The sequence below is a fragment of the Aptenodytes patagonicus genome, chromosome 8, assembly GCF_965638725.1.
Source record: "Aptenodytes patagonicus chromosome 8, bAptPat1.pri.cur, whole genome shotgun sequence".
NCBI lineage: Eukaryota > Metazoa > Chordata > Aves > Sphenisciformes > Spheniscidae > Aptenodytes > Aptenodytes patagonicus.
The window spans coordinates 14,348,802-14,374,428 of record NC_134956.1 but is presented as its reverse complement, the minus strand read 5'-3'; the positions used below and the strand labels follow the sequence as shown (position 1 = coordinate 14,374,428).

General features: G+C 45.9%; 1 protein-coding gene across 1 annotated transcript; it reads left to right on the top strand.

The window, feature by feature from the left end:
- The first annotated feature begins 1,673 nt into the window (after positions 1-1,673).
- IHO1 (interactor of HORMAD1 1) lies at positions 1,674-23,673 on the top strand. The gene is made up of 8 exons (XM_076345866.1): positions 1,674-1,769; positions 9,048-9,207; positions 10,589-10,746; positions 12,982-13,030; positions 13,556-13,643; positions 21,084-21,187; positions 22,207-22,641; positions 22,675-23,673. Exons 1-8 carry the CDS (start codon positions 1,714-1,716, stop codon positions 23,527-23,529), a joined length of 1,905 nt encoding a protein of 634 aa, XP_076201981.1. The 5' UTR covers positions 1,674-1,713; the 3' UTR covers positions 23,530-23,673.
- Positions 23,674-25,627: the final 1,954 nt, after the last annotated feature.

Sequence of the window (25,627 nt, the reverse complement as noted above, 5' to 3'; positions counted from 1 at the left end):
AAAGCACCGGCAAATCCTTTCCTAAGGGCAGTGGAAGTGCTGTAAATGGATACAGGGCTCTACAGTCTCTTCGGAAGGGAGTTCTGGGCCAACTTTCCAATTACGAGCAACAAAATGATGGAAAATCACCATTTATGATGCAGGGCCATATAGGACCTGGACGCACAGCAAGGCTCTTGGCAGCAGCGCCACGCACCGAGCTGTACAACGGAGCTGTAGGCAGTTCAGGAGCAGAACAAGGCTTTTATTTACTCAACAAGCGCAATAAACATTAATGTTCCCGTCAGCACAGCTCTCTGGAGGAAGGTTTGCCTTCCAGCCCACGGCTGCCTTGGAAGGCAAACCTTCCCATTATCCCATCCCTGAAGCAGAAACACGATCCAGGCTGCGATTCCCCGCTCTGGTCCTAGAAAATCAACCCATTAGAGGCTCGTCGTGCAGCTGAGAGTTAACAAGCCGCTGTGATAAATTCGAGCTATTTATACCAGCCCTGGCGCTGTACCGACAAGCAAAAACAATGCAGCAAAGTCACTCCAAGAAGTTTTTTATGGGTAAAAGTCCAGAATTATTTAATTTTTTTTAAGTGAAAGCTTTATTTCTGCGGGATTTGATTGGGAAACCAGATATATACATCAAGAAAGCCGTTATTTTGACACTTCTGAGCTCCAGGCTGCCTTTAATACTAAAGCCAAAAGAGCAAAAAGGGGAATGTGAGTAGTTCCCCTAATCCATCCATGAATTTATATTAACCTTATTTCTACAGTGGTTTAGTGCTTATGGAGTATCTTCAGAACCAGCAACCAAACATTTTAACCAGTACTGAAAATGTTTTGAATTAAAGGAGAAAAAAACAGGCAAGTAAGCATGCCCATTTTCCATTCCTGAAGACGAAGGATACAGAAGCACAAGGAAAAAATTCCAGTAAAACCATATTTGAGAATCTTTCTCTGGGGAGCGTTTAGATGACAGGTTATTTTTGTCATACTTCTAATGGGTGAAACTAAATTGTTCTGCGTTTCTGTGAGAGTTATTTACACGACAGACCACACAGCCTCTGGACATGAAGTAAATGGGCGCCATGGCCGCCGCGCTACCAGCCCTCGGCGCACCAGGCTCCAGGCCCTCCTCTTCCTCCCCCTGCCCCGTGATGGCTGCCGTGTGCCTGAGGGTCTGCTCCCAGGCGGAGGGGTGGGTGGGCAGGGCCCGGCCGGGTGCCTGCCGTGGGCGGCCTGGGGGGAGCCCGGAGCTGGGGCTGATCCTGGGGCTGATCTGGCCTCGGGGTGAGATCCAGGGATCCCCAGCCCCAGGGTGATATCCGGGGACCCCCAGCCCTGGGCTGACCCCAGGGACCCCCAGCCCCGGGGCTGTGAGGCCGGGACCCACAGGCTCCCGTGAGGCCCCGTGGGGCAGGCAGGCCCGGCGGGCGGCTGCACCCCGGGCCCGTGGGGAGCCACTGGGCCCAGGCCTGGGGCGGCCATGTCGGCCAGGCCTGCCCTCGGCCTGCGGGGCTGTGCCCCCTCCAGGCTCTCCCCACAGCGAGGGGGCACAGGGGGACGCTCCCCCCTCAGCGGGGCTTATCCGTCTCTCTCCGTTTTCCTCCTCCCTGCAGGGGAGTGTGGCGGCATGGCCACCGTGGGGTAGGAGAGGCTGTGAGTGCTGGGGCCATGGTGAGGGCCGGGAGCTCCCGGCGAGGGCGTCAGCTGTGAAAAAAACATGAATTTTAACGTCTGGAATATCAAGGAGATGTTGAGCACGCCGACAGCCACCGGGTGAGCTTGGCCGCGGGGTGGGGAGGAAAGATCGTGAGGAAATTGCCTATAAAATTAAGCACTCGGGGTGTTTGATAATGGTGGGGTGAAACACGTCTAGAATTGCTCTATGGTTAATTACGGTCTGGTTAATGGTAGTTAATTAGCCTACTCCATGATCCTGTTTGTGCCTGCATTGCTCCCAGCCTGCCAGGCACCGCGATAGATCCACCATTGCCGGGAATTTAAAAACCAGCATCGGCTGAAAGCTGCTCTCTGGTTTATTCGGGGTTTATTCGGGGAAGTCCTGTGGCCTGTCTACGTCTAATTAGATAAGTTAAATGTTCCCTCTCGCCTTGTGCAGAAGGTAGATAAAATGAATTGTGATTTGCAATATTGTTACACATTATGTAACTCTAAAATTATTCCATATACTGCATTTATACACATGGCTTAATTTTTTCCTAGCAGAAGTCAAAGAGCAGTTAGAACTCCCCACATCTACAATAGATAGTGAAACAGCAAACACTATGTGGATGTAAACATCTGGAGAGCAAATACGTCAGACAGGCTGCATTTTTTACAGCAGAGCATCACCTTTTGCATCACATGGCTAAAAAACAGAGCAAGATTTATCCCTTGTTTGACTCTGGAGAAGCTAATTGATGAATTTGGTCCCCTGAGCCTCTGTTAGTTAAATAACCCACTTACATAACTAACTGTTGTTCAAATTCACAGTTTTAGTCATACTGTCTCTTTGGCCTGATGTCACCACGATGATGGATGATTATGAAAACATAACAGTAGTTTCCTTGCCCATTATAAAAACACTTGTCTCATATATATGAATTAATTGTATTTTGCACAGATGCAGGGGTCGAAGGGGAGCCAATTCAGGGAAAAACATGTTTATATCTGTCATGGTTTTGTCTTTATAAATATGCATTACCTAATTCTATTGTCTTCTTGGTACCTGCAGATTTCTTTTTTTTTAATTTTGTTTTCAAGAAGTTACTTCTAAGTAGTTTGAAAAATCTGTGACTTTCTTTCTGGTCAAAGACTGAGCAGGGGAAATTTAGAGAATATATATAAAATACGTATAATTTTTTTATATACATATAAATCATTCTGTGGAGTCGTGCAGTAGGAAAGGAAATAAGTGGAAGAGGTACAGGTGCCTGTTTGGAAAGGGATCATTTGAATTCCTTCCTCTTCCAAAGTATCCTGTCAGCTACGAAGTCTTTCCTTTTAACTCATTTATTAATGCAGGAAGGAAATACAGACAAGATTTTAACACCCCACTCCTCAGCATTCCACATTTTGTTGCAAGTGAGTTCAAAAGGGTCAAATAGGGCATAAAACATTACTGAAAAATGCAGCTGGGTTTTGGGGGGCGTTAAGGAGGGGGAGAAGGTTCTTGGGAGGCGAATTAACTTTTTCTAAGGGAAAAAAAAGTTACTCATAGGAGCGTGTGCGTGTGTCTTTGGAATAGGGGAAAAGGTGTTGATTACTTTTTCCTGGCTCACTTCTGTTACTAGAAACCTTTCTCACCACAGCAGGGTATGCTGTATAATCCCCAGAATACTGTCTTTCAGGGAGCTTTAAAAGTGAAACATAAAATCAGCATATAATCTAGGCAGGGTATGAATCACGCTGTGAGTTCTTTGCAAGTTTGAGTCAGGGTGTTACTTCTCAGAGCAGCTGCCACCAGGTCCCTAAGAAATGCAGAGCTCCAGTGACACAATACCCTCATGGCAGCAGTTCTGCAGAAGCCCAAGGTTGCTCTGGGTTTTATTCGTTATCTATCTGTCAGACACACATGTGCTTCTCTGTAACCGCTAACAGCCTGAGAAATAGGGTGGGGGAAACAAAGTCCCTGTTTTACCTGGTTTTATGTATGAATATTGACGTAATAGACATCCTAGAAACGCAGGAGAAGGCAGATTATCTAGTTGGACGCTGTAATATCAGGGTGCCAATTATTTAAGAAGGTGGAAGGGGGTCACGCAGATAGAATGACAGCTGTACAGTGGAAAAAACTTAGACTCAATATAAGTGTATTGACAAATGACACAATTTTTGTGGTTTGAAATGCCAGACCTAATTAAGGAAAGTGCTGCGTTAGAGCAGCGCTGCTACCTGCCCAGCCAGAAGGGCAGGCGAAGAAAGATCGCAGAGGATGTGAGAACAGCAGCCGCAAAAGCAGTGATGTTTCAATTAGCCTTCTATCAACTGGATAAGCATCACTGGGGTGTGATGCTGAAAGTACATTTTCAGACACCATAAACACCTGCCTTGGCCAGGGAACTCCCGGGGGAAGTTCGCGTCTTGCCTTGGCCCTGAGCTGAGCACAAGATCCGCGGTCAGGGCATTACTCTTGAAGTGCTAGCCTAAGAGTGACAGTAGTGAACTGGAGTTGACATCTCTGCAGGAGCAACAGAAGCCAAAAAATCCACTACTGTTTAATTTCAAAAAAGATATTGATGTAGTAATAAGGAAGCTCGTTAAAAAGAAATTAAACTGGGTGGCCAAAAAGGTTAAAAGCTTGCCTGAGGCGTAGAGATTATTTAGACCTCATGTTGAAGCTCAGAACAAATGTGTACCAGCTATCAGATCAGATGCGAGAAGGACCAGTACCGGACTGGCACGCTAAAGACAACTACTGAAAATGACAAGGCATCCTTCAAGAAATGAAAGACAATAAAAAATAGAAAAACAGAAACCAATATATTATGAATTTAAATTGAAATTACCAGAATTTTCTTGTTCCACGAGAAAATCAGTAACTTGCTAACGGCATAAAAGCTACTAATATACCTACTTCCAAAGACTTCAGCAGCAGAGAGCCTGCCAGAGAGTGTGTAAGGCCAACATACAATGAAAATATTAAAGTGGCATTCAAAAGAGATGCTGTAAGTTAAGGCCTACTTGGGCCACTACTCTCAATGGCTTATTTCTTCTGTTGAGAAAAAACTTCCAAATTTAACAGCCTCATTCAATCCATTATCCCATGAAATTCCATCCCGCATAGCAGGGCCACATATTTTGAAGTCACCTTAAGGTCCCAGAATAAGCAGAAAATGAAGGAGACTGCCAGGACAAAGACGAGAGAGCAACCGTAAAAATCCCGAGCCTTGGAGGAATGAGAAACCAGGGCTGTGAGTGCAGGCTGGAGGATGGCTTCAGACCGGGGGGGCAAAAACCCCTGTCTCCAGATGGCTAATTCTTAATATGGTCAGGGATATGTTTTGTGTAAGTAAACAGGGCTGCTCTGTGGAAATCTCTTAGCACCCCTTCCCAATCTCCTCCTAAGGAAAAGGCCCCGAGAGCCCCGGTGACCAGCTCAGGACAAAGGGCTAACACAGTTTCCAAGGTGAGGAACGTCTGGGCAGTATTGAATCGCAGCCGCATGAATAATGGAGTGGCTCATAGAAAGTAAAAATTACCTTGAGGAATTAAAACAAGACCAGAAGGACTCTGAGCCTGAAATCTGGAAACTGGAGGCAGTGTTTGAGCTGAATAACCAAGAGGGATTTTGTTGTGGTTAATGCATTAGGGCCAGTGCCAAAATCTGTTTGTAGAAATTCCTTTTAGGATATGGTGGAAATGATTTGCAGCAAGCAGGTCATGCCATTCCAGAAGACAGAAAGCAGAAAAATAATTTTATGCTGTAGCCATTCCCAGCGAAGAGATGGCAAATGGCTGGAAGCTGCACTAGCAGCTAAAACTCCTTGATGTAAACTCCTCCAGGCCCCTGGATGCTGAAGTTCCTCTGCACCCAGAGCCAACGCTGGTCCTTGCTCATCTGCTGAGCACGTTGGCAGGCAGCAAATAGTGACGACGAGAGCAGCATAGCAGAGCTAGAGACAGTTCCTATAGACATAGACTAAAGCCAGGAGGAAGAGCAGGTGAACAGCAGCTCCCAGAATTTCAATTGGATTTGTTGTGATGCAGCCCTGGTCACTAAATGAGGAAGAGCAGAAAGGGCTGGGAGATTTTCTGGGGGGGAATCGGGAGGAGAGGAACTTTATGGCACTGATCCTACTCAAGATTCCTACCGGGAGAAAAAGATCTCTTGTTTGGGAAGGAGGCTTTACTGCACTTTGAAGAAATGTGTCAGGAAGGCATAAGTGAGCTTCACCCACAGTGCTTGGGAAGAAGAGGGATGTTGGCACAGGTTCAGTGGGGATGACAGAAGCAAATAAAATCACTTACAGCAGCACTGCAGATAAATGTTACTTTGCAAATTGTAGAAGACTCGGTTTGCTTTTCCAACTGACTCTTAAACCTTGGTGTTGGCGCGTAAGGATGGATCCAAACAACAGAGTAAAAATTACCGATTTTAAAAAAGACCGATAAGGCCTATGACAATTTATAGTTACGAATTTTTAGCTTGTCAACGCACCTAGAAACATCTAGGAACCACAAGAAGAGGGTATTTATCGCATGCCGTGTTTCTCTTGGTGTGTTGTATCTGACAGCTGTTTGTGGGCAAGGCAAAACCTTTGAATGAAAGGTGAACATTCGCATATGGTTGTGCTAAAATATTTGGAAGTGGAAATCAGAACTTAGAAAAATGAAAGAAGCTCCCAAAAGATCTAACTTCTCTTGTGGAGGGGGAATTTCCACTGACAACAGGGAAACTGAGACTGTGAAGAACTAGCTGACTCCCCAGATGTGCAGAGGGCTGCAGATTTGGGAAAAAGAAACCATTCCATCGGTCAGCAGAGGATGGTTTAGCATTTTTTGGAGCTGACAAGAACTTAGAATGGCACTTGTCTTACATATCTAAAGCTGGTTTTGCTTTGGACGCACATGCTGGTGCAAATACCATAGGAACATTATGGGCACAAATGCATGAGCGACTCGGGGAATGGCTCGTGTTAGCAGAAAGCTAAAAGTTCTCCTGAGATAAACTATTGCATCACCTAGGAGGGACTTCTAACCCGGATTAAATACCTAGGATGTTTCCTCGCTGTTTATAAGGAAGGGTTTATATTTAGGACAGAGCATATACCTCAGGAGCTCAGGCATCCTGAAGGGAATGGTCAGGTGGTTATAAGAGCGATGGTTGTCTGATCTCACCATCATGGATAGGCCTGGGCCAAGTGTGGCCAGGCTGATGTCTTGCCCAGATGGTCTTGTTAGTAAATTAATTGCCGGCAGTGTAAGCAAGGGAGAAAGAAATCCGTTGCTCAGGGGAATTAGTGTATTCAAAAGAGACATCTGTTTCGTCTCGCCCCCTAATTTGCAGAAGCGCCATCGTTCCTAAACCAACCACTGAAATAGTGGACTTAAGACAGAAAAATTAGGCTCCAGAGCAGCCAATAGCCACCTTTGGTCGCAGTGTCAGTGCAGAGAGAGCCTGGGAAGTCACTTGGCTCATCAAGTCATCTCAGCACGATACTCCTCAAAATACCGGTCATAAAACTCTTTGTTATAGGAATCTTGTACTTCAGGCATTAAGTAATGTGAAGGGACTGAGAAATGAGCAGGTTGTGTGATGTGATATTCACCAGTTGTACCAGACACTTTCAAAGGGGGTTTGACAAGACAGTAAAGTACTTAAGGATTATGAAAACCCTTCCTTAAATTAAGAGGAAGCTTTTTTGGCTAGAAGACAGGAGGATTTAGAAAACTGGTGCAGGAGATGTGATACTCACATTGAAAGCAGGGGTCCTGCCCATGTGGGGTCATGGCAGCCCGTGTGCTCACACCCCTCCCTGACATGCTGGCTGTAGAGTAAGAACATTTATTTTTTTTTACAAAGCTTAGCTGAGATGGAAACAAGACGCTGTGCTAGTAAAAGTTGTATTCAGGTTTCTTTCTTAGTAGATTTGGGGTCCAGAGACAGATCAAGGGAGAATTTTTGAATTCAGACAGATTTATCAGGCTTTTTGAGAATCCAGAAACCCTTAACTCATCTATTTTTGCCAGTGGCTCACTGTACTCGGTGAGCTTAAAGCCAAAAGTATTAATACGATATTGTCACTGACACCACTATATAATGAAGAGGGAGACTGAACAGTTCAAGTACTGCTACTAAATCCCTTCCCTGTTGTGTGTATGATGTTTGGGCTCCTTCCAAGACTGAGGATTAACGAAACACGTCACTGCTAATAAATGTTGGGGTGATCATCTTTTGTTATACATGTGAATTAGTCTCCTGTTCCTTCTCCTTTACTTACATAATTTGATATGGAAGGAAAACCCTGCGCAAGAGTCTCTTTCATTAATTTTGATCTGTAATTCCCAGTTCCAGAGGCAGCGACACATCTCTCCGTTTTGGTAGCTTAAAAACCAGCAAGAACTGAGAGTATAAACCTGGCCCAGCTTTTCTTATGTTTGGACCTAGCTTAAGCACTCCGTCAGGCGTTGTGGACATGGAGCAATGGGATAGTGATCATGTGAAAATTGAAAAAAAGTCTGTATCTTTGCTAGCAAAAAATTGAAGCCAGCCTCTGACACAATGAGAAGCGGTGCAGCTGTGTGGGGAAACCCTTGTCTGGGGGAAGCTGGTACCGTGCCACGTTCCTAGTCCTTAAAGCAGTAGAAGCCATGTCTCTGAAGAGGAGTAGAAACAGAGCGACATAGCACAAAGTCAAGGCTTGCTGGAAAAGGTTTATTTGGGTGACACTCAGGGGAAAGAAGAGAACTTTTTAGTAACATGTTATTATGTTTGAAATATTTCTAACAATTCAGATCAGTTTGTCCAGCCATATGCTACCTATTTGTTTGTTGTTCCGGTGTGTCAGACTTAAGGCATCTGGAGAATAAATGCCCAAGAAATGTCAACTATCAGTCAGAAAGGTTTACTCTGTTGGAACTGCCTTCCAAATAAGCCGAGCAGCATCTGAGTTACAACAGAAGTTGTGATCCAGAGTAGTGAAAAGGGAGAGACCGGGCACTTGCTAGGAGCAAACCCCAAGGTGTCCTTTAAACTAGGACTGACTGACAAGGCAGGTAGGATGAACCGAGTTAGCTGGCCAGTCCTGGTTTTGGTCTTCTGTCTGCAGGACGTGCTGGAGAAACCCCTTCACCCCCGCAAGGTGAATGCAGAGCTACCGCACTGCGTTTCTATGGATGCAGCACTTTCAGATAAGCTAGTTGGCTTTGCGTAGCAAAAACACACACTGTTAAACATTATCCAGTTATAGGGACGGTACCCTCCGAGTGGGGAGTGAAATGAACGTGTCGGGGTGGGCCATGCTTGAACGGTTCCAGCAGGTCGTGTAGGGAATTCTGTTTGGCTTTTTAATTGCTCGAGACTCATTCACAACCCGCTCTGCCCTATTTCAGGCCTAATAAATTTTCCATCCGGAGCAGCGCTCCTAGCGACTACTCGAGTTTGAGTGATTCTCAGCTGCTCTTCGGTTCCCAGTTCTGCCCGGAGAACGTGCAGTCGGCAGCGGCGCCACTGGAGCTGGGCACGCAGCTGGGACAGCACAACTCCCAGGATGTGAGTCTCGCTCTCGTTCAGCCCTATGCAGGCACACAGCCACCGTTCAAAGTTAATGGAAAATTCTGAATTCAGGTGCTAACATTTGCAAATGTTAATAACTGCTGAAATCGAGTTATCTTCCTGATACATATAAATATTTACTGTGGCTAGACAAAATAGCAGCCTGGTCGGCTGAAAACCCAGTATTTATAACAGATTGCTAACAATTATTATTGGGATAAGTATTATTTTCTTTAATCACATTTTTTAATTACTAAAATAATATGAAATTATTCTCAACTAATGTCTTTAGACCACCTAGCTAAGGCAGAATATTCCATCTGTTCCTTCTTTGAACAATACTGTGCGTCTCCTCATTAGCTTTCTGCAAGAATGACAGAGGTGTTCAGTATTTACTTTCATTGACTAAAATTACCTTGCTCTATCGTTGTTATGGCAGATGCTTGAATGATTTTGGATTAAGAGCTTCTACGCTCAAAATCTTTCTCCTACAAGATATGGTTTCTGATGTTACCAGCCTCACTAAAATAGTTCCTGCACCGCTAACAGAGAGCATCAGATCCAAATAAAGACACCTGAGAGCAAAGATTAGGAAAGGGCAGTGGTGCCAGCTCAGTGGCCCTAGGCTGTCCTTCAGTTCCAGATCCTATCTGCTGTCCTCCGCATTTTGCTGGCGATCTTGTCCATTAACTGCAGTAGCTTTTCATCAGACACAAAAAAGGAAATTCACTCTTCACGATGAAAGAAGACAATTTAATGGAATTTGCATTTTCTTATGTTTTAAGGAAAAGGCATTGCCATTTTGGTCACACAGTGTCTGGAAAGTTTGTAGAATGAAGGAGGTCTTTACAGCTTTCATATTAATATTAAATTTCTCCTTCTGAAATGTATATTGAAGCATGTGAAAAACCCATCTACAGTCTGGTGATGTTGCTAGTTGGCAGCAAAATGATGTCATCTATCAGGAACTTCAATAGGATTTTCTTTAGATGGGTGTACAGGGAGCTCCCACTGGTGTCTTTAACTTTTCCATAATTCCAAGAACACTGGAATTAATTTATAGTCTCTGTGTTGAGCATACAGGAAAAAAAATCTGCACACCTGATGATTGCAACCAACAGAAAATCCTCAAGATGAGAGAAAAGCCTGAGTCTGGAGGAATTTGGGCTGGGTCTCAGTTCCACAGGGAGTCGATCTAACTAGGCACATTAAGTGAGCCATAATCTCATTAAATTCTTAATCTCCTCGTCCAATCTAATCTGTCACGTCCAATCACTGTGATCTCTATCTGCAAAGCACTTGGTACACAAACGTTTTTTGCTAATTAATGTTCTGATTATTTTTATACTTCAACATTTTTCTTTCTTTTGTGCAACAGAGTGAGCCCAGTATTTTTACCAAATACCAGACAAAACCACAGTTATTTGATGAAGATGCAAAAGAAAAAGGTTCGCTTAATTTTGGTGCAGGAAGAGTAAAAAGTGTCTTGGAAAATTTTGAAGTGAATAAGAACAAAATAAAGGACAAATATGATCGGTATGTAGACATCCGTTGGAAATCCTTTCTGTGCTGGTGGTTATCACTCCCTGCAGCTCCTTCTTTCCCTCTTAAAAATCATACATGACAAGGCTGCATATTTCTCCAAGAAAAGTATATTTTCAGGTTTTAGATAATCTCTGATTGGAAAAAGTCCCAGGATAAGAGAATAGGGTTTATTTGTGATGCGTTGTTTAGCCTGGAGAAAAGGAGGCTGAGGGGAGACCTCATCGCTCTCTACAACTACCTGAAAGGAGGTTGTAGCGAGGTGGGTGTCGGTCTCTTCTCCCAAGTAACAAGCGATAGGACGAGAGGAAATGGCCTCAAGTTGCGCCAGGGGAGGTTTAGATTGGATGTGAGGAAAAATTTCTTTACTGAAAGAGTGGTGAAACATTGGAAGAGGCTGCCCAGGGAAGTGGTTGAGTCCCCATCCCTGGAGGTATTTAAAAGACGTGTAGATGAGGCGCTTAGGGACATGGTTTAGTGGGCATGGTGGTGTTGGGTTGATGGTTGGACTCGATGATCTTAGAGGTCTTTTCCAACCTCAATGATTCTATGATTCTATGATTTATGTAACACACCCAGCCATAAGCCACAAGGAACAACAAAACTCTAACCTGAATTTACCTTTGTCCTTCTTTATCTAATCAGCAGGGTTTTTTCTGTATTGATTCTCTGTGAAAGCCCATATTTCTCAAAATTTTATAGACTGTGTTGGGACTGATCAAAGGGACTCTGAGGACGGCCTTCACATTTAGGCCAGATGAGGAGATTGCCAAGCATACTTGTGTGCGGTGGAAGATGCAATGATTACACCTTTATAAATCTGCACCTATCTCTATAATTTTACTTGTATACAAGATTTTTATATCTTGTGTTTTTGGTAACAGAGAAGCATGATTTGCTAATGTAATTTGCATCTGCTTTGTCAGATGTTAAGAATTAAATGTATGTGTAGGTCCTAAAGGACTTTAAGGAACAAGCTAACCATTTCAAGCTCAAAAATGAAAAATGGCAAACTCCCCAGTGCACCTATAAATAATTCTTAGCGCTGTACATTTTGTAATGTAACATCCGAAGTGAAACGCATTTTTGTTCAAAGGCTGCTTATCTCTCTCTCCTTTGCAATGGGCACTATGCTTCTGATAAGGCAAAATTCGGTTCTCTAGTGCCTATTAGAGAAGAGGAGGATCTTTGTAAGCGAATTATGAGAAATGAACAAATAGTTTTAAATGTTTAGGCAGAACTCTTAATTATCCTTTATTTAATCTTTAAATTAATTATGCTCCTTCCTACACTCCAGACTCACTCCCAGATTAGAACCTTGTTTATAGAAATAGCTTTATTATCTTTACTAAGATAACATATAATTTATCAATTTGTATCCCCCGCAAGTTTGACTAATAAAATTAATATCTTCCTTTCCATAAGGCTAGAAAGATTTCAGAAGCCCTGCCTAATTCTCATAACTCGACTCTACCTGGCCTCCACCTTTTTGGTTGTTGCAATTTGGATCACTAAACGATTGATTTAAAATGACCCGAATCTTCAGAGAGGAAATAGGTTATCACTTTGCTTAGCAACCGTCCTTGCATTTTGGTTTGATAGGTTAATCATGAATACAGCCTGGTTCCCGATAGGCTCGCTCAACTTAAAAGGTTGGATAACAGAAACCACAGGCGTAATCTCAGGAGAAAAGGATTTGCAGTATTTGTTCTTCCTGGCTTGGGCTTTGTTGATGCTGAAGCTTTTCCCATATTTTTCCCACAGTTATTTTAGTCCAAATACAATACCCATGTATCCCAGCAACTGGCACGTCACCTCCGCCACGGCTGGGTCCTTCCGGAGCAGATAGCACGGTGGTAACACCCCAGCAGCTAATGGACAGTCGTGTAAATGCCAACGAAAACTTTCGAGAGAGGCACAAATGCTAGGCCAAAAACCTAAAACCTGGAGAGTTAAAAAAAAAAATAATTCTTGTATATGATATAAACGTGCGTGTGTATTTCTTTTTTCCTTACTCTACATAGCAGAATCCATGCTTTCCTGAAACAAGTAAGGTGACTTCAAAGGGTTATGCCCCCTGAAGTAAGCATGTTTCTGTGCTTACATTATGCACTAAGCTGTGCTTTGCAGTGTTTACTGTGTTACTCATGTTTACTGTGATCTTTTCAAGTTCTGTCTATTTCAGTAACTTACATGTCTGTTTTATACTTGTTGTTTTTTTCATTTTAGTGAGGTTTTAAGCACCTTTATTTCCAGTATCAAAGACAGGCTTCAAGGGGTAAGTTAATTCAAATTGTCTTTGTGGCCTGTCCTTAGGGTCAAGGTCTTTAGGGCCTTGCCTCAGAGTCAGCAGTGGAATTTCTCTGGGTCTCGAGAGCAAGAACAGGCTGTAATGGCTGTCTGCAAATATCAATTCTTTTTTCCTTTTGCCTGAAGAAAGTAGTCTACTCTCGGAAATAAGTCAATGTGGTCTTACTGGCTGAAGGTGAAGGTCTCTCCCCCAACACTTTTATAATTAATTTTATTAATGTTATTGTTAATGCTTTTTTTACAGATTAGTATATCTATTTTGAAATCTGTTAAGATGTCTGCAACATTTTATGAGCTTTTTGAGCCATTCCAGATCTCCTTTGGGGCTACAACCAACAGCTGGACAAATTGTTTCAAGCGACAGATAAATAACCATTTTCAGGCAGTTCCATTCCATGGATTGCAGTCGTCGTTCTGTGGCATGTGGGGCTGTGTTTTTGCAAACAAAGAAAGGGCAATGTATTAATTTTCTCATTTACCTTTGGTTTTGCAGCTGCAAGCATGTTTGGACAAGTTCGGAGAAATGTTCGATTCAAGAAACAAATCCATTTTGGTTCACCTAGAAACCATTTCCAAGACACGTAAGTCCTTTCTGTATTTCTGTTGACAGCAGAGGGCACAGTCAAACTGCTGAATGTCAGCGTGTTGTCTCCAAGCTGGGGTGAACTAGGCGAGTCATGCCACTCACAGCTGCTCTTCATAAGGGAGAAGAGCAAATAAGACTTACCCATCGTATGGGCTTGTCTGTTTTTCCATTCTTACTCTGTTAATTCTCCTTTTCCCTGCTCTCTTGTACTGTGTCAAAGAACGTAGGTGTTGCCTGGTTAGATGCCACGCACACATAGATAAATGCACCTCTGTGTTTTTGTGTTCTGCCTGGCATATGACCATTTTTAGCCCATCTGGAGCACTAATGGAATACACAGTAAAAATAACTTAGATATTTATATCCTAAGTACCCAGTTTCAGTTTTTAGGGCTTTCTCAGATTTTCACGTGTTTGTTAGTTTGAAGTCTTCCATCTCTCCTCTATGCTTGAAGTGATTATATTTTAGATATGAGCAAAACTAGTACTGCTCAGTTCTTAAGTAAGAAGCACATAGTGAAGCACACTATTGCCATGATGAAAAGGTGACCTCCCAAAAAAGCCAATAATGTAAAATACTCTCGAACAGCTCCATCTCTGAAGTGGCTAGTCACAGCAGTCTTTACTGACAGAAAGTACTTCAGAAAAATTGTTTCTAATTTGGCTTAGATCTGAGCCTTTGAGAGTGCATTAATTTTTAACGCTGGCATTATTTTTCATCAACACCCTGTCAGGACTCTGCTCTGTGCTTGCCCTGCTCTGTGCAAGAACAAGAGGCCAGCTTCAATACATGCAAGAAATGTGAAGTGAGTTATACCTTGTGAGTTCAAGGTAGCAGACCTTCACAAAAGCACTATAACATTGACTGTGCGGTAAAATGAGGCTTCCACGAAGCACAGCTTTGACAAGTACCCTTTAAGTCAACACAGCCCTCTCAGGCAAAAAAAGTGGAGTCTGGTGCATTCCGCACGAGGCCGTGATAGCCTGTATGTTTGAAATACCAACCTTGTTATACTAAGAACACTCCCTTGCTGTGCTTGGCAAGTGCTTTTGGTGAGACCTTAACGTTAGCAAGAATCTGTCTGCTTTGGCCAGCACAAGCAGCTTCCTGTTACGCATTTGCCCATCTCCTAATTACTTCAGTGCCTCAACTTGTCCACTCTGCAGCAGGACTTTGCCTAATTTTGTATACCTCTTGCACAGAAATTGTTGTCATGGCACTGAAAATCAAATCTATTCTTCATGATTCCCCCTCTTCATTCTGTACCATTTGCTCAGCTGTCCTGTTTCTCCTCCGTACCCATTTTAAACAAATGTGTCTTGAATGAAATGAGAAACCTCCCAGAGGTGCCTGCTGCTAGATTTTCAAAGCAATTGAAAAGAAAAATTGGCACTTTCTGTAATGTATCATGCTGCAGAATGTTGAATATATAATGAAAATCATCGCACGCGCCACAATGTTGTTCTTTTTATATTTCTGGGAGGTTCATCTGTCACTGGTTAATTGCTGATAAACACTGCCTTTTGACTGGTATCACAGTGATGGATAATTAAGTTCCCTCTAAATAAATACCTGCACTAGTGCCTTGAAAAGATCCCAACTGAGGCAATTTCCTTGAAAAACTGATATAAAATTCCTAAACTCAGGTGATAAAGAGCTAAATTCAGAGTTGATAAAGCACTGAATGCCAGTGGCTGATGATACAGTACCTTGGGATGTGGGTGACGTGGTAGAGACATGTTAAATCATTGGCAGTGGAGGATTTCACATGTAGGAGAGGAATGCAGGGGAAGAAGAGGCTCTCTTCAAAGAGAGAAGCAGTACACCAGGACATTCAAACAGCTCTGAAAAGCAAAGAAAAGTGGAACTTGAAATCAAGTCTGTCTTCATTAAAAGCATATAAGGAGTATCACAGGCTTCATTTATAGCAGTGGGTAGCAAGCGCATTTGGCACAGTCTGCGTAGCCACTGGGCGAGAACAAAACAGAAAATATTTTTCAAAATATATTTCCAAAGCATTTCCAAATGCTGTTGGGCTGGCATGCTCTATGCAGTAAGATAAAAAAACGTTCTCTTTTGAGTGCTTGTCCATATGTGCTTGCACACAGTGGATAGAGCTGTGTCTGGCACTGGAGATGAGACATTTGCCTGAGCAGCTTCCACAGAGGCACAGCTGCTCTATTCCTTGCTCGCATCTTGGTGCGCTGTGCACAGAGATGCAAAGAGGCAAGCAGACCCTCTGTCCTCAGTTCTTCCACCTTAGATAGAGTTTTTTCTGGTTGACTTGCCCGCTTATCATTTGTTCTTTCCTTCTGGTTTCAGCTCCTGTAACTCATTTCTTTTTATATTCTTCTCATTTTCATTTATATACCCACAATTCTATCAAAACTTTCTATTTTTTTATACAAATCCTGATTTTCACAGCTCAGCCCTCTCTGAACTGCTTTGCTTTTCTGGTATCTGGTAGTTCCAGCTGTGACAACTCATAACAGCCATATCCTCCGCACCACCTTGACTTCATTGCAAATGAGAAGCCTATTCCCAGCCGGCATACCACAGGCAATCCTCTGACCCTCCTGCCAGCAAGGGTGGCAAAATAACGTGCAGTGCGTCCCTTACAGAGGTATGAGCTGATGCAATTCTCTGACAACATCTGGTGCCTGGTGGGCAGTTTTCAAACATGACTTGCTTTAAGACTCCCCAGGCCCAGTAGTTGCTGGCAAGGTTTCTAGGGGAATTCACTGTGTTTATAACGGTGTGATGTGAGCTTGTTTACTGTGAACACTATGGTCTGGACTGGGACACCCAGGCAGTCCTTTTACGTTCTGCGCTTGTGGAGATTGAAAAGTCAAATGTTTAAAACTGATAAAAGAAACGCCTTTCTCATGCAGCTGCTATCTAGCTGTGCAGTGACTGGCAATGAAAGTTGTTGAGGTGAGGGACTTTTAACCAGACTCCAAAACACCTCGGCATGGATGGCAAGAGGATGTGTGGTTGTTGCGGTGAATACTGAAACCCCTCAACCTCACTCTTCAGGGCTTCGGGCACTGTCTGCCGTAGAGAAGGCCGAGATCGGGGGCAGCTCATCCCACAGTCCCCCGATGCCGATGTCTTCTGCCGTGCTGTGGAAGGGGACCCAGCCTAAGCAGGCACACACCTGCCAGCTGACCACTCGGGGTATGTCCGAGCAGGATGCAGCTGTGACAGCCCAAATGTCTCACCCGCTGGCACAGCTCAGTTACTGCCCAGGGAGAAAACGCAGCGCTCTGCTGAGCATGGCAGCTGTCTTCCCTGCTCGTGTCTCACCAAGTTTATACCACCTTCTATTTCCCCTGCTGAACCCGGGCACGGGGGAACCAACCTCCCTCCAAAGTGTTATTTAAAGCCTCCGTGCTGTCAGTGCCAATCTCAGGACGAGTTGCATAGATGATGATAGATAGGCATCAGAAGCAGTTGCTGTTTAATATTCCTAGGCTGGGAGGCTGACACTCCCTCCCTCGGCTGCTCAGACTGTAGTTTTCAGCTGTTGGGAGTGCAGCTGCACCCAAGTGCAGGCTGATTTGCGGGAAACCCTCTGCAGCACAGGGTGGCAGACCTACCCCGAGGTCCTACAGCCCTTTATCTCATGTCAGATTTCACATTCCATATGTTATTAATGTAAACCAGTAGCATCCGAAGACAATGGTACAGCAAATCAAAACACACCGATGTTCCAGGTTGTAAAAAACTGTTTTGTTTAGAGTAAAATACCTTGAGAAAGGCACAAGTCTGTGCGTAAGCCACCCATTAACCGAGCAAAGATTTTTCTCTCTCTGATCAAATTATTCAATAACTATCTGCTGTGGGGTTTATTTGAAGACAACTTTCTCTGAAGCAGCCGTTCTTGATCATTTTCAAAGACAAGAGACTTGACTAACAGGGTCCTTGGTCTGATCTAGTTTGGCCATCTCAATGCCTATTTTTTTAAGTCTAGATTAATGCTCATTTTTATTTTGTTTAGTACTGTTTGACAAGTCTGAACCAGTCCCTTTCTGGTTTGGAAGCCAGAGAGGGAAGGAGAGTGCCCCTCCTCCAAACCGAGGGGTTTTTTTCTGCAGAATACTCCTACACGTACAAATGAAACACATTCAAAAGACTGGCTGTTGGTTGCTTGCCTGCAGCATGCTGTGCTGAGTCAAACGTATGTGCAGATCACAAGCCCGGTGGATGCAGTGCTATTTTTAGACTGAGGATACCATGTTGTAGAAGAACAGACAGACTAGGGAAATCAGAAAGTTTTAAAAATAATTTTGAACTAAAATTAAGTGTATGGGGAAGAGCAGCAAGCCGAGGTAAGCTTGTTGATGCTGGCCTTCCTATATCCTCACTATCTAGAGATGGAAGGTGATGAAGTGACGTGAAAGGAGTTTCCTCCTTCAGTCACTGCTGCTTTCCTCCTCTTTATAGGCTTGCAGGCCAGGAGGGGGTTGGCAGGGTCCCCAAAACCTGCTCTCAGGTTGCAGGTAGCCCTTGGGTCTAATCAGGGAGATGCAAAGTCTAAAAAGCCCACTCAAACATTCACTCCACCATTACAAACCCCTTCTGTAAGCCACAGCTTTCCCCCGGTGATTTGTAAAAAAGTCTAAATCTGTCAGAGCAAAAGACTAAAAGCTTAAAAACGGCAGTGAGAGAGCAGGGACAACCAAATTGCCTGCAACAGCAGAGAGCTTGTTAGTTGAAATATGTGCAGATAATCCTCAGAAATCAGCCGTGCTCCTACGGAGAACAAGGCAAAGCCCTGTGGTGACGGGCATCCTGAAAAAATGGAGAAATTCCCCCGAGCCTAGGTCCGGAGGTGGTTTAACTCCATGTGTGTGAGGAAAACGCATGGACGAGGCAACCGCAGGGTTCCTTCTCCCAAATGACAGCAGCGTGCACTGTGCCCAAGCATCGGTCCTTCAGAGGAAGGCAAATAAAGATAAAAATACAGTCTGGCACAGGGGTTCCCTGCTGCTGGGAGGCAGCTCTCGGCAAGCACCCCGTCCCTCGAACGGCAGCCTCGCTACACCTGAGCAGCACCTCCAGCCCCGTGCCACCAGACACCTCTGGTTTGCATAGCTGAATAAGCCAAATACTTTCAATCTCCTTTCATAAGAGGAGATTATCACTTAAGCTCTTAATTATCTTGTAGCTTTTCTCTGCACGTGTCCCAGTTCAATCTCTTCTTTTCCTTGCACGTAGACAGCTAGGACTGCGCACGGGCTTCCAGCCACCCCAGGGTGCACAGCAGTTCCCGTCAGCCAGAGCCTGCGCACCACCGCAGGCCACGCTGCCCTGTCTCACCTGTAGCCCCTGGTGCTGGCATTTGCGTCTGTGTCACCTGCTAATTACCTAAATGCCTGCTGGCTTTTGCACCCAGGTGACTACGGCAGATTTTAAGCAGGTCTTGAGGAGCACCTTCCAGAGCTGCCTTGTCACCTCATGCCACCCCTCTCAAGAGCAGATGTTTTCCCTTTAGTTGAGGCTTATCCACTTAATTTTTCTCAGCTTTTTTCATAGTACATGACAGCTCCCACTGAAAAACTTTGTTTGAATCTACAGAAAGGCCACTGCATTGCCTTTGTCTAAGAAGTCACCTATCTTATCCTAGCATATTACATTAGTCAGGCACAATCCGCCGTTTATAAAACCTTGTTCCATTTTATTCCATTTCCCTCCATGTCTTTGAGTACACTTTCCCTTAAGGTCTATTCTAAAACCTTGCACAATATGAGAACAAACGAGTAAGCCCATAATTGCTCAGATCGCTTTCCTTTCTTCCTTCCCAAATGTCCCTTTTTAAAATGTTCCTGGTTTTTTTACAGAAACAAAGCCTGTACTGCCTGCCTCTCCCTAATAGCTTTTAACTCTTTGACCAATTCCATCTAGAGTTTGACAGCAGGGCACAGCTCACCGGGATAATTAAGTCCCTGCAAGCTTAATGAAAATAGCTGGGCAGGAGGAGGAGAGATCCCGAGTGCTCTGCGGCGCTGCAGCCTGTGAGCACACCTCTCTGGGGCGAGAGGTGCTGCACTGAAGAGCTGAGATAAATACTCCGCGTGCAGGAATAGCTTCAGCTGGGCTCTCAGCTCCACCGACACCAAAGTCAATCAAATGCATTGGATCTGTAGCAAAAGAGGATTTACTAATTGCAGAGCTCTTGTAGCCACTTGTTGGAATGTAGGCTTTATTCTGATTTTTCTCGGGCAGGCAGTGCTAGTCCAGGACTCCAGAGTTTCAGTTATCCCAGCACGTTGGCCTGGCAATGCTTTGTTTTAGCAGGAGTGCTTTGCATCCTGTTTTGTTTCGACCGGCCAGTGTTCCGCCCCAGCCACACCATCTGTACACACCTTCCTGCGCTGTTCACAGGAAAGACCAGACATGTTTAGCAAACAGCTTTCTCTCCGTCCTAATTTACGATTTTAAAGGAAGACTTCTGTAAGATTGCTAAGCACTTTTCATCTCCACATATGCTGCAAACTGTGTTCCCATGCTGTAGCGTATTAGGCACAGCAGTGGTTCCTATGAGAATAATTGCAGCTGCATGGTGGAGTTATATTATTGTCCAATCATACAACAAAATTTCCTATTTTTTATCAGTTTTTCAACAAGACTGAGTGAAGCCAAGAGCATCTTGCTCCAATTTAAAACCTTTCCAGGGGGTCTGTGCCCCTACGGGACACTGCCAGGCCCCCACTGCCTTCCAGCGTTCCAGCTGCAGCTGCCCAAGCGCTGGGCATAGCTGCCTGGTTCAGATGTTTTCCGGCCCCATCTCTTCCTGCGTCCAGCAACTGGAAATCCCAATTCTTTGCACGCTCCTTCATCATTTCCCACTATCCCTTCAGGCAGCTTTCCTTCGGTTACCAGCCTCCTGTGCATTTCTGTCATGCAGTCTCCGGTTGCACTGCTTAGCCATGAACCTCTTGCATCTCCTTCCTGTCATCAGCGATACTATTCTTCCCATCACAGGTTCAAGCTCCCGTTTACCATCAGCCGGTTACAGAAGAGGGTCAGTTGCACTTGGGTGGGTCAGATATATTGGGGTCCCTCTCCCCTGGCCATGCCTGTTGTGAAGGTGGCAGGCGACTAAGCCTCAGCCTTCCTTGCATTGAGCCAACCAAGTTTTGCAGCTTCGCGTAGCCTTTCATCTCCAGCTGCCATATTAATAGAGCACAGTAAATGAGGTTTGACCTGTACTCAGCATCCTATAAATTTCAAGTGCTTTGCATTAAACATCTACCCTATTGTTCATCGCTTGGGGCTCAGGGAGATCTCAGCGGGCAAATCGCTACGGTTGCACAGCACAGTGAAGTATTTCATGCCAAGCCGTGGAGGAAGCAGCAATAGTATTGACAGTACTTTATTCACATTTACAAATGAAAGACCAAATGTGGTTTTTATTGATTTCCCTGTTTAGTGCAAGATGCTCTTCAAAGTCACTGTGGCTCGGTGCTGAAAGCTCTGACAGATAAAAGCCAAATGGAACAGGCGCTGCTGGAGATGGAGAGGAGACTTGCAGCCGTAAGTGCAGAAATTAATCTTTTATTCTGAATCCTCATTCTGAATTTCTCTCGCTTTTTCAAAATATTAACTGAATATTAAATTGCCTTCGAATGGTGGATTATGAAGTAGACTGCTCCTGTTACAATGAAGGGGGAAAGACATATTAAAATGCTAATTCTAGGCCAGATACTGACTGATGCTTACCCAAGCGCTGGTTAACAGTGCTGTAAGCTCCGAAGAAACCCTGGTCAGTAAAAGGGGAGCCCAACAGTGCCCTGTCGCGGCAGGCCACGATGGAGCACCGCTTCCTCACGCTGGCACATGCCTTCACGGGAGGAGGTGGTGCAGTGTGTGCCTGCGAGGGGAGAGCGTCTTGCAGAAGTGCGGTGCCTTGTCCCTTCAGCTGGATGGTTTCCCAGGGAGAGGAAAAAAGAGGTCAAAAAAGAGCGAGTGGGTATTGGAGACAAAAGAATGAACTGTCGGAGACCTCCTGGACAGGTTTGGTTTCTCCAAAGACCCTGCTGCCAGAATTGCTTTCGGCAAGGATGTGTCACGCCAGCGTGTGAGAAGGCAGGGCTCCTGGGAGAGGGGGCACGCAGCGCGTTAGGGGTATGCCCCAATCCCAAACCTCTCGCTTTTGTGGGACAGTTTGAGAATGCGTATTACACAGTGAGATACAAATTGCTGATCTTTGGGTCGATACCCAAGTTAAGGGGTCTGACTGACACATAGTACCTAGAAGTTTCTTGTTTGAATACTATATTTTTGGACATGAGGAAAAATTTCTTTACTGAAAGAGTGGTTAAACATTGGAACAGGCTGCCCAGGGAAGTGGTGGAGTCCCCATCCCTGGAGGTATTTAAAAGACGTGTAGATGAGGCGCTTAGGGACATGGTTTAGTGGGCATGGTGGTGTTGGGTTGACGGTTGGACTCGATGATCTTAGAGGTCTTTTCCAACCTCAATGATTCTATGATTCTATTATTGCACCTTTTAATGTGTTGCTTACTGCTTCTGCTCTGCTCGCTGTCTCCCCAGAAAGATGTGGAGATTTTGGATGTGAAATCTAGTGTCCAACTGCTGAAGGAGGGTCTGGAGTCGCTGCCAGCTCAGCTGAGTGATCAGCACCTGAAGGTGTGTGAAGAACTAGGCTTCCTGAAGCTCCCTAACGCCTTAGCTGAGCTGCACACATTCATTTCCAGTGCCAGACTCCCCCCTCCCATGGCAGATAACTCTTCCCAGACCTCCCCTGGCCCATGCCAGGACTGTGCTCTGGGGGAGGAGAACGCGCGCTGGCCGTGCTGCCGAGGCAGCGGGGTTTGCAGCTCCTCGGGTCGGTCTCAGCCCCCCTGCATGGCAGTGGGGGAGCAGCACGGAGACTCCCCTGTGAGGAACCGGCTCACCGGGGATGGCACACCTCAGGGTGACCTAAACACGGCTTCAGGAGGGAAAGTCAGCCCCATTGCTACAGCGGTGTGTGGCAGAGAAAACACCTCTTTGCAGGAGGTGAAATTTGATTTGGAAACAGAGAGCTGTGCTAACCATCCTTGCATGTGCTGCGCTAACAGTCACTTTTTGGGGGGCAGTCAGAAGAAACGCTGCCCTGTACCACAGGAGGTGCCTCTACCAACTCCACTGAGGAAGGCGGTCAGGAGAGGCACCAGAAGATTTGAACCCGTGACACTGTCACAACAGAGGCAGCCTCAAATTTGCCACCTTTCTGTAAGAAAAGATTTGCCTGGGCGAAGAGACAATCACCCGTCCACAGACCGTGAGGTGGAGAATGCAGCTGTAGGGAACAAAGGAAAACAGAGGCCAGGAAGGATCCCCTGGAATAAAGCAACGGGAAGGAAGAAAACGTGCCCTGCTATGAGAAAAGGCGAGCTCTCTCGATGTGCTGACAGTGGGCTGAAGCAAAGGAAGGCAAATGGTATTATTGAGTTGGAAAGCTCCAGAAAAAATTGCTTTCCCAGATACACGGTTGCTCTCAATTTAGGAAGCTCTAACCCGGTTCCTGCAGCTCCCAACCAGCAGATCCTCAGCAGCGCTCAGCCGAGGCTTACAAAGAATTTCCCACCAGTGCCATGCTCCAATAAAAGCCTGCAACAACCTGCAGACAAAAGAAAGAGAAGTTTGGAAATTAAAAAAAGAGCGAATGTTTCCAGTGTAAAAAGGCATCTCTGGGATTCCTCTCCCCAGGAGAATATCTTTTCCCTGTGCAGCACAACAGGTGAGAAACAGATAAGCTGCTTCAGCCTCCGAAGCCCTGCAGGCTCCAAGAAACCACGTCCCGTCAATACGCTGGCTCAGCAGAATACAGCCTGTTGCTCTTTAGTTTTCGACAGCGATTATTCCGACTGAAGGGTTTTGTTTCCTGTTGGGAGTCCTCAGCGCAGGCTTGGCCATCTCAGTCGCAGTTTATTCCTCTAGGTGTGTTACCTGCTTAGTCAGAGACGAGGCTCATGCCTGGATGCTTGAAAGTGTTATTGCCTGCTTTGATATATTGTAAGGGACCACGTGGGATCTGAGGGGAAGCCCTCCCGTAGCTTGGAAAGCTGATGGGATCTGTTTTACTTTACCTCCCCGCGCCCAGCAGAGATGCCATGGGCTCCAATTACCGTCGTGTTTACGCAGCAGAGAAGTACCTGCGGAGTCTGCCGAGACGTTCACCGGGGAGGAGAGGGCTGGCAGAGCACAGACGCGCAGCTCAATTAGATTTAGCATTGAGATCTACTTGATACTTTTCAACTAGATAGATGTAATCGTACCTCTGTGGCCAGAGGCTTTACTCTGGTTCTCACTTCTAGTCTCTATGTTGGTTTGTATGTCTAAAAGTTCAGCTTTTTCACTCCCTAGGCAGTAGTAGTGTTGTTCTGGTTGATTTTGATAAGGTTCAGATTTGTCCCAGGAGTTGCTTGTGAGCTTTGGACAGGGACAAGTTTAGCTGAGGAAAACCAAATCCTAACATCTCAGGTTCGTCGACTATTGCATTTCTTCTCCTTTTAGGCTGAAATGTCTTGGTTTCAGGAAATTTAGTTTCTACTTTATTTGTCTCTTGTATCTCTTAGCTAATCAGGCGATTCTCCAACATACACTTTTCAAGGGCAGTGGTTCTCAAACAGAAGCCAAAAGAGGTGACGTTCAAATTCATCAGATGAAGTCACTGATGGATAGTGCTCGTCCTTTAGAAACCTGCACCTCTCTGGTGAGGAGTCGCTCCAAAATTTTCAAGTCAGAAAGGACCAGCCTGCTCACCTAATCTGGCGTATACAGCAGCGAGATCGCTGGGCAGCCCCAGTTCCCGCAGAGCAACTCATTCCGGGGTGCCCCGCTGTGACTGTCGGCTTCCACTGCTTCAAATATTTGTATCACGTTTGATTTTTGACCTGGGACGTTACTAGCAAAAGAAGCATTTCGGTGTTGAAGCAGGTCGATTGCCACAAATCCAACCAACCGGTCTAGCTTTGTCCTCCCGAGGGGGAAGACTGAGATCCCTTTTTCCTGGCTTTAATAAACTCATTGTGTCTTCACAAAAGTCCAGTGTCTCTGTATTGGTTTTTCGGGAGAGGCGAGATCCTGTTTCAGCGGGTGAGCAGGCGGCTGCTTTCTGGCTGTTTAACCCCCCTGGATCGGGGAACTGGGAGGATTTGGTTTTTTCAGCTCCTCTCTGTTGTTTAAAGAAGGAAACCTCCGCCCTTCCAGTTCAACATTGGTTCTGTGATGTTAATTAGCAAGGAAAAGGCGGCGGGGGCAGGTGTGGGGAGCCCCCAGAGCCTTGGCCCCCCCCAGGTCAGCGGAGGGGCTGGGTGACGGCTGCCGGCAGCAGCAGCCGTTCATTTCGCGTTGCCCTCCTGTACCCGCCCCCCCCCCAGCATCCCCAGCACGGCCTTTGCTGGGCAAAACCTGCTCCTTGGGGCTCGCCACCCCCTGCGTTTCGGGCTCGGTGGGGACAGGCGCAGACCCCTGCGCAGCCCCCGGCCTGGACGCTCGCCTGGCTGCGCCGCAGAGAGCTCGGCAGCGCATGGCTGAGCTTGGAGGGACCTCTGGAGGTGCCTGCCGCAAGCCCGTGCCGAGCCAGAGCAGGCCCCGGCTCCCCGAGGATGGAGCACCCGTGCCGTGGGGTACGATGCAGGGCTGCCCTAGGGACCCCCGCAGCCCCCCACCGTGCGCACACGATGGCACACAGCCGGGTTGCGAACAAAGGCCCCGGAGAAAGGAGGTGTAACAGCAACAGCAGCCAGCGATGCTTCCCCCTGCGCCGGCCACCTCCCCCGGCGAGCAGGGTGAAGCCCCGGGGTGCCACCCTGGCCCCCACAGCCCGGCCCCACGCCTGTTCCCACCCAGGGTCTCCTCTGGGGTTTTCGCTGTCAGCGAGAGTATTTGTCCCAATATGGCCATGACAGTGGCGACTCCTCTCCCAGCCTTGCCCGACAAAAATGGAAGCGTGTGTGTGTGCTGC

Coding starts and splice junctions, on each gene's coding strand:
- IHO1 (XM_076345866.1), top strand. CDS start 1,714: ATGAATTTTAACGTCTGGAATATCAAGGAGATGTTGAGCACGCCGACA. Junction 13,644..21,083: donor AGAAACCATTTCCAAGACAC/GTAAGTCCTTTC, acceptor TTCCCTGTTTAG/TGCAAGATGCTCTTCAAAGT. Junction 21,188..22,206: donor TGGAGAGGAGACTTGCAGCC/GTAAGTGCAGAA, acceptor CTGTCTCCCCAG/AAAGATGTGGAGATTTTGGA.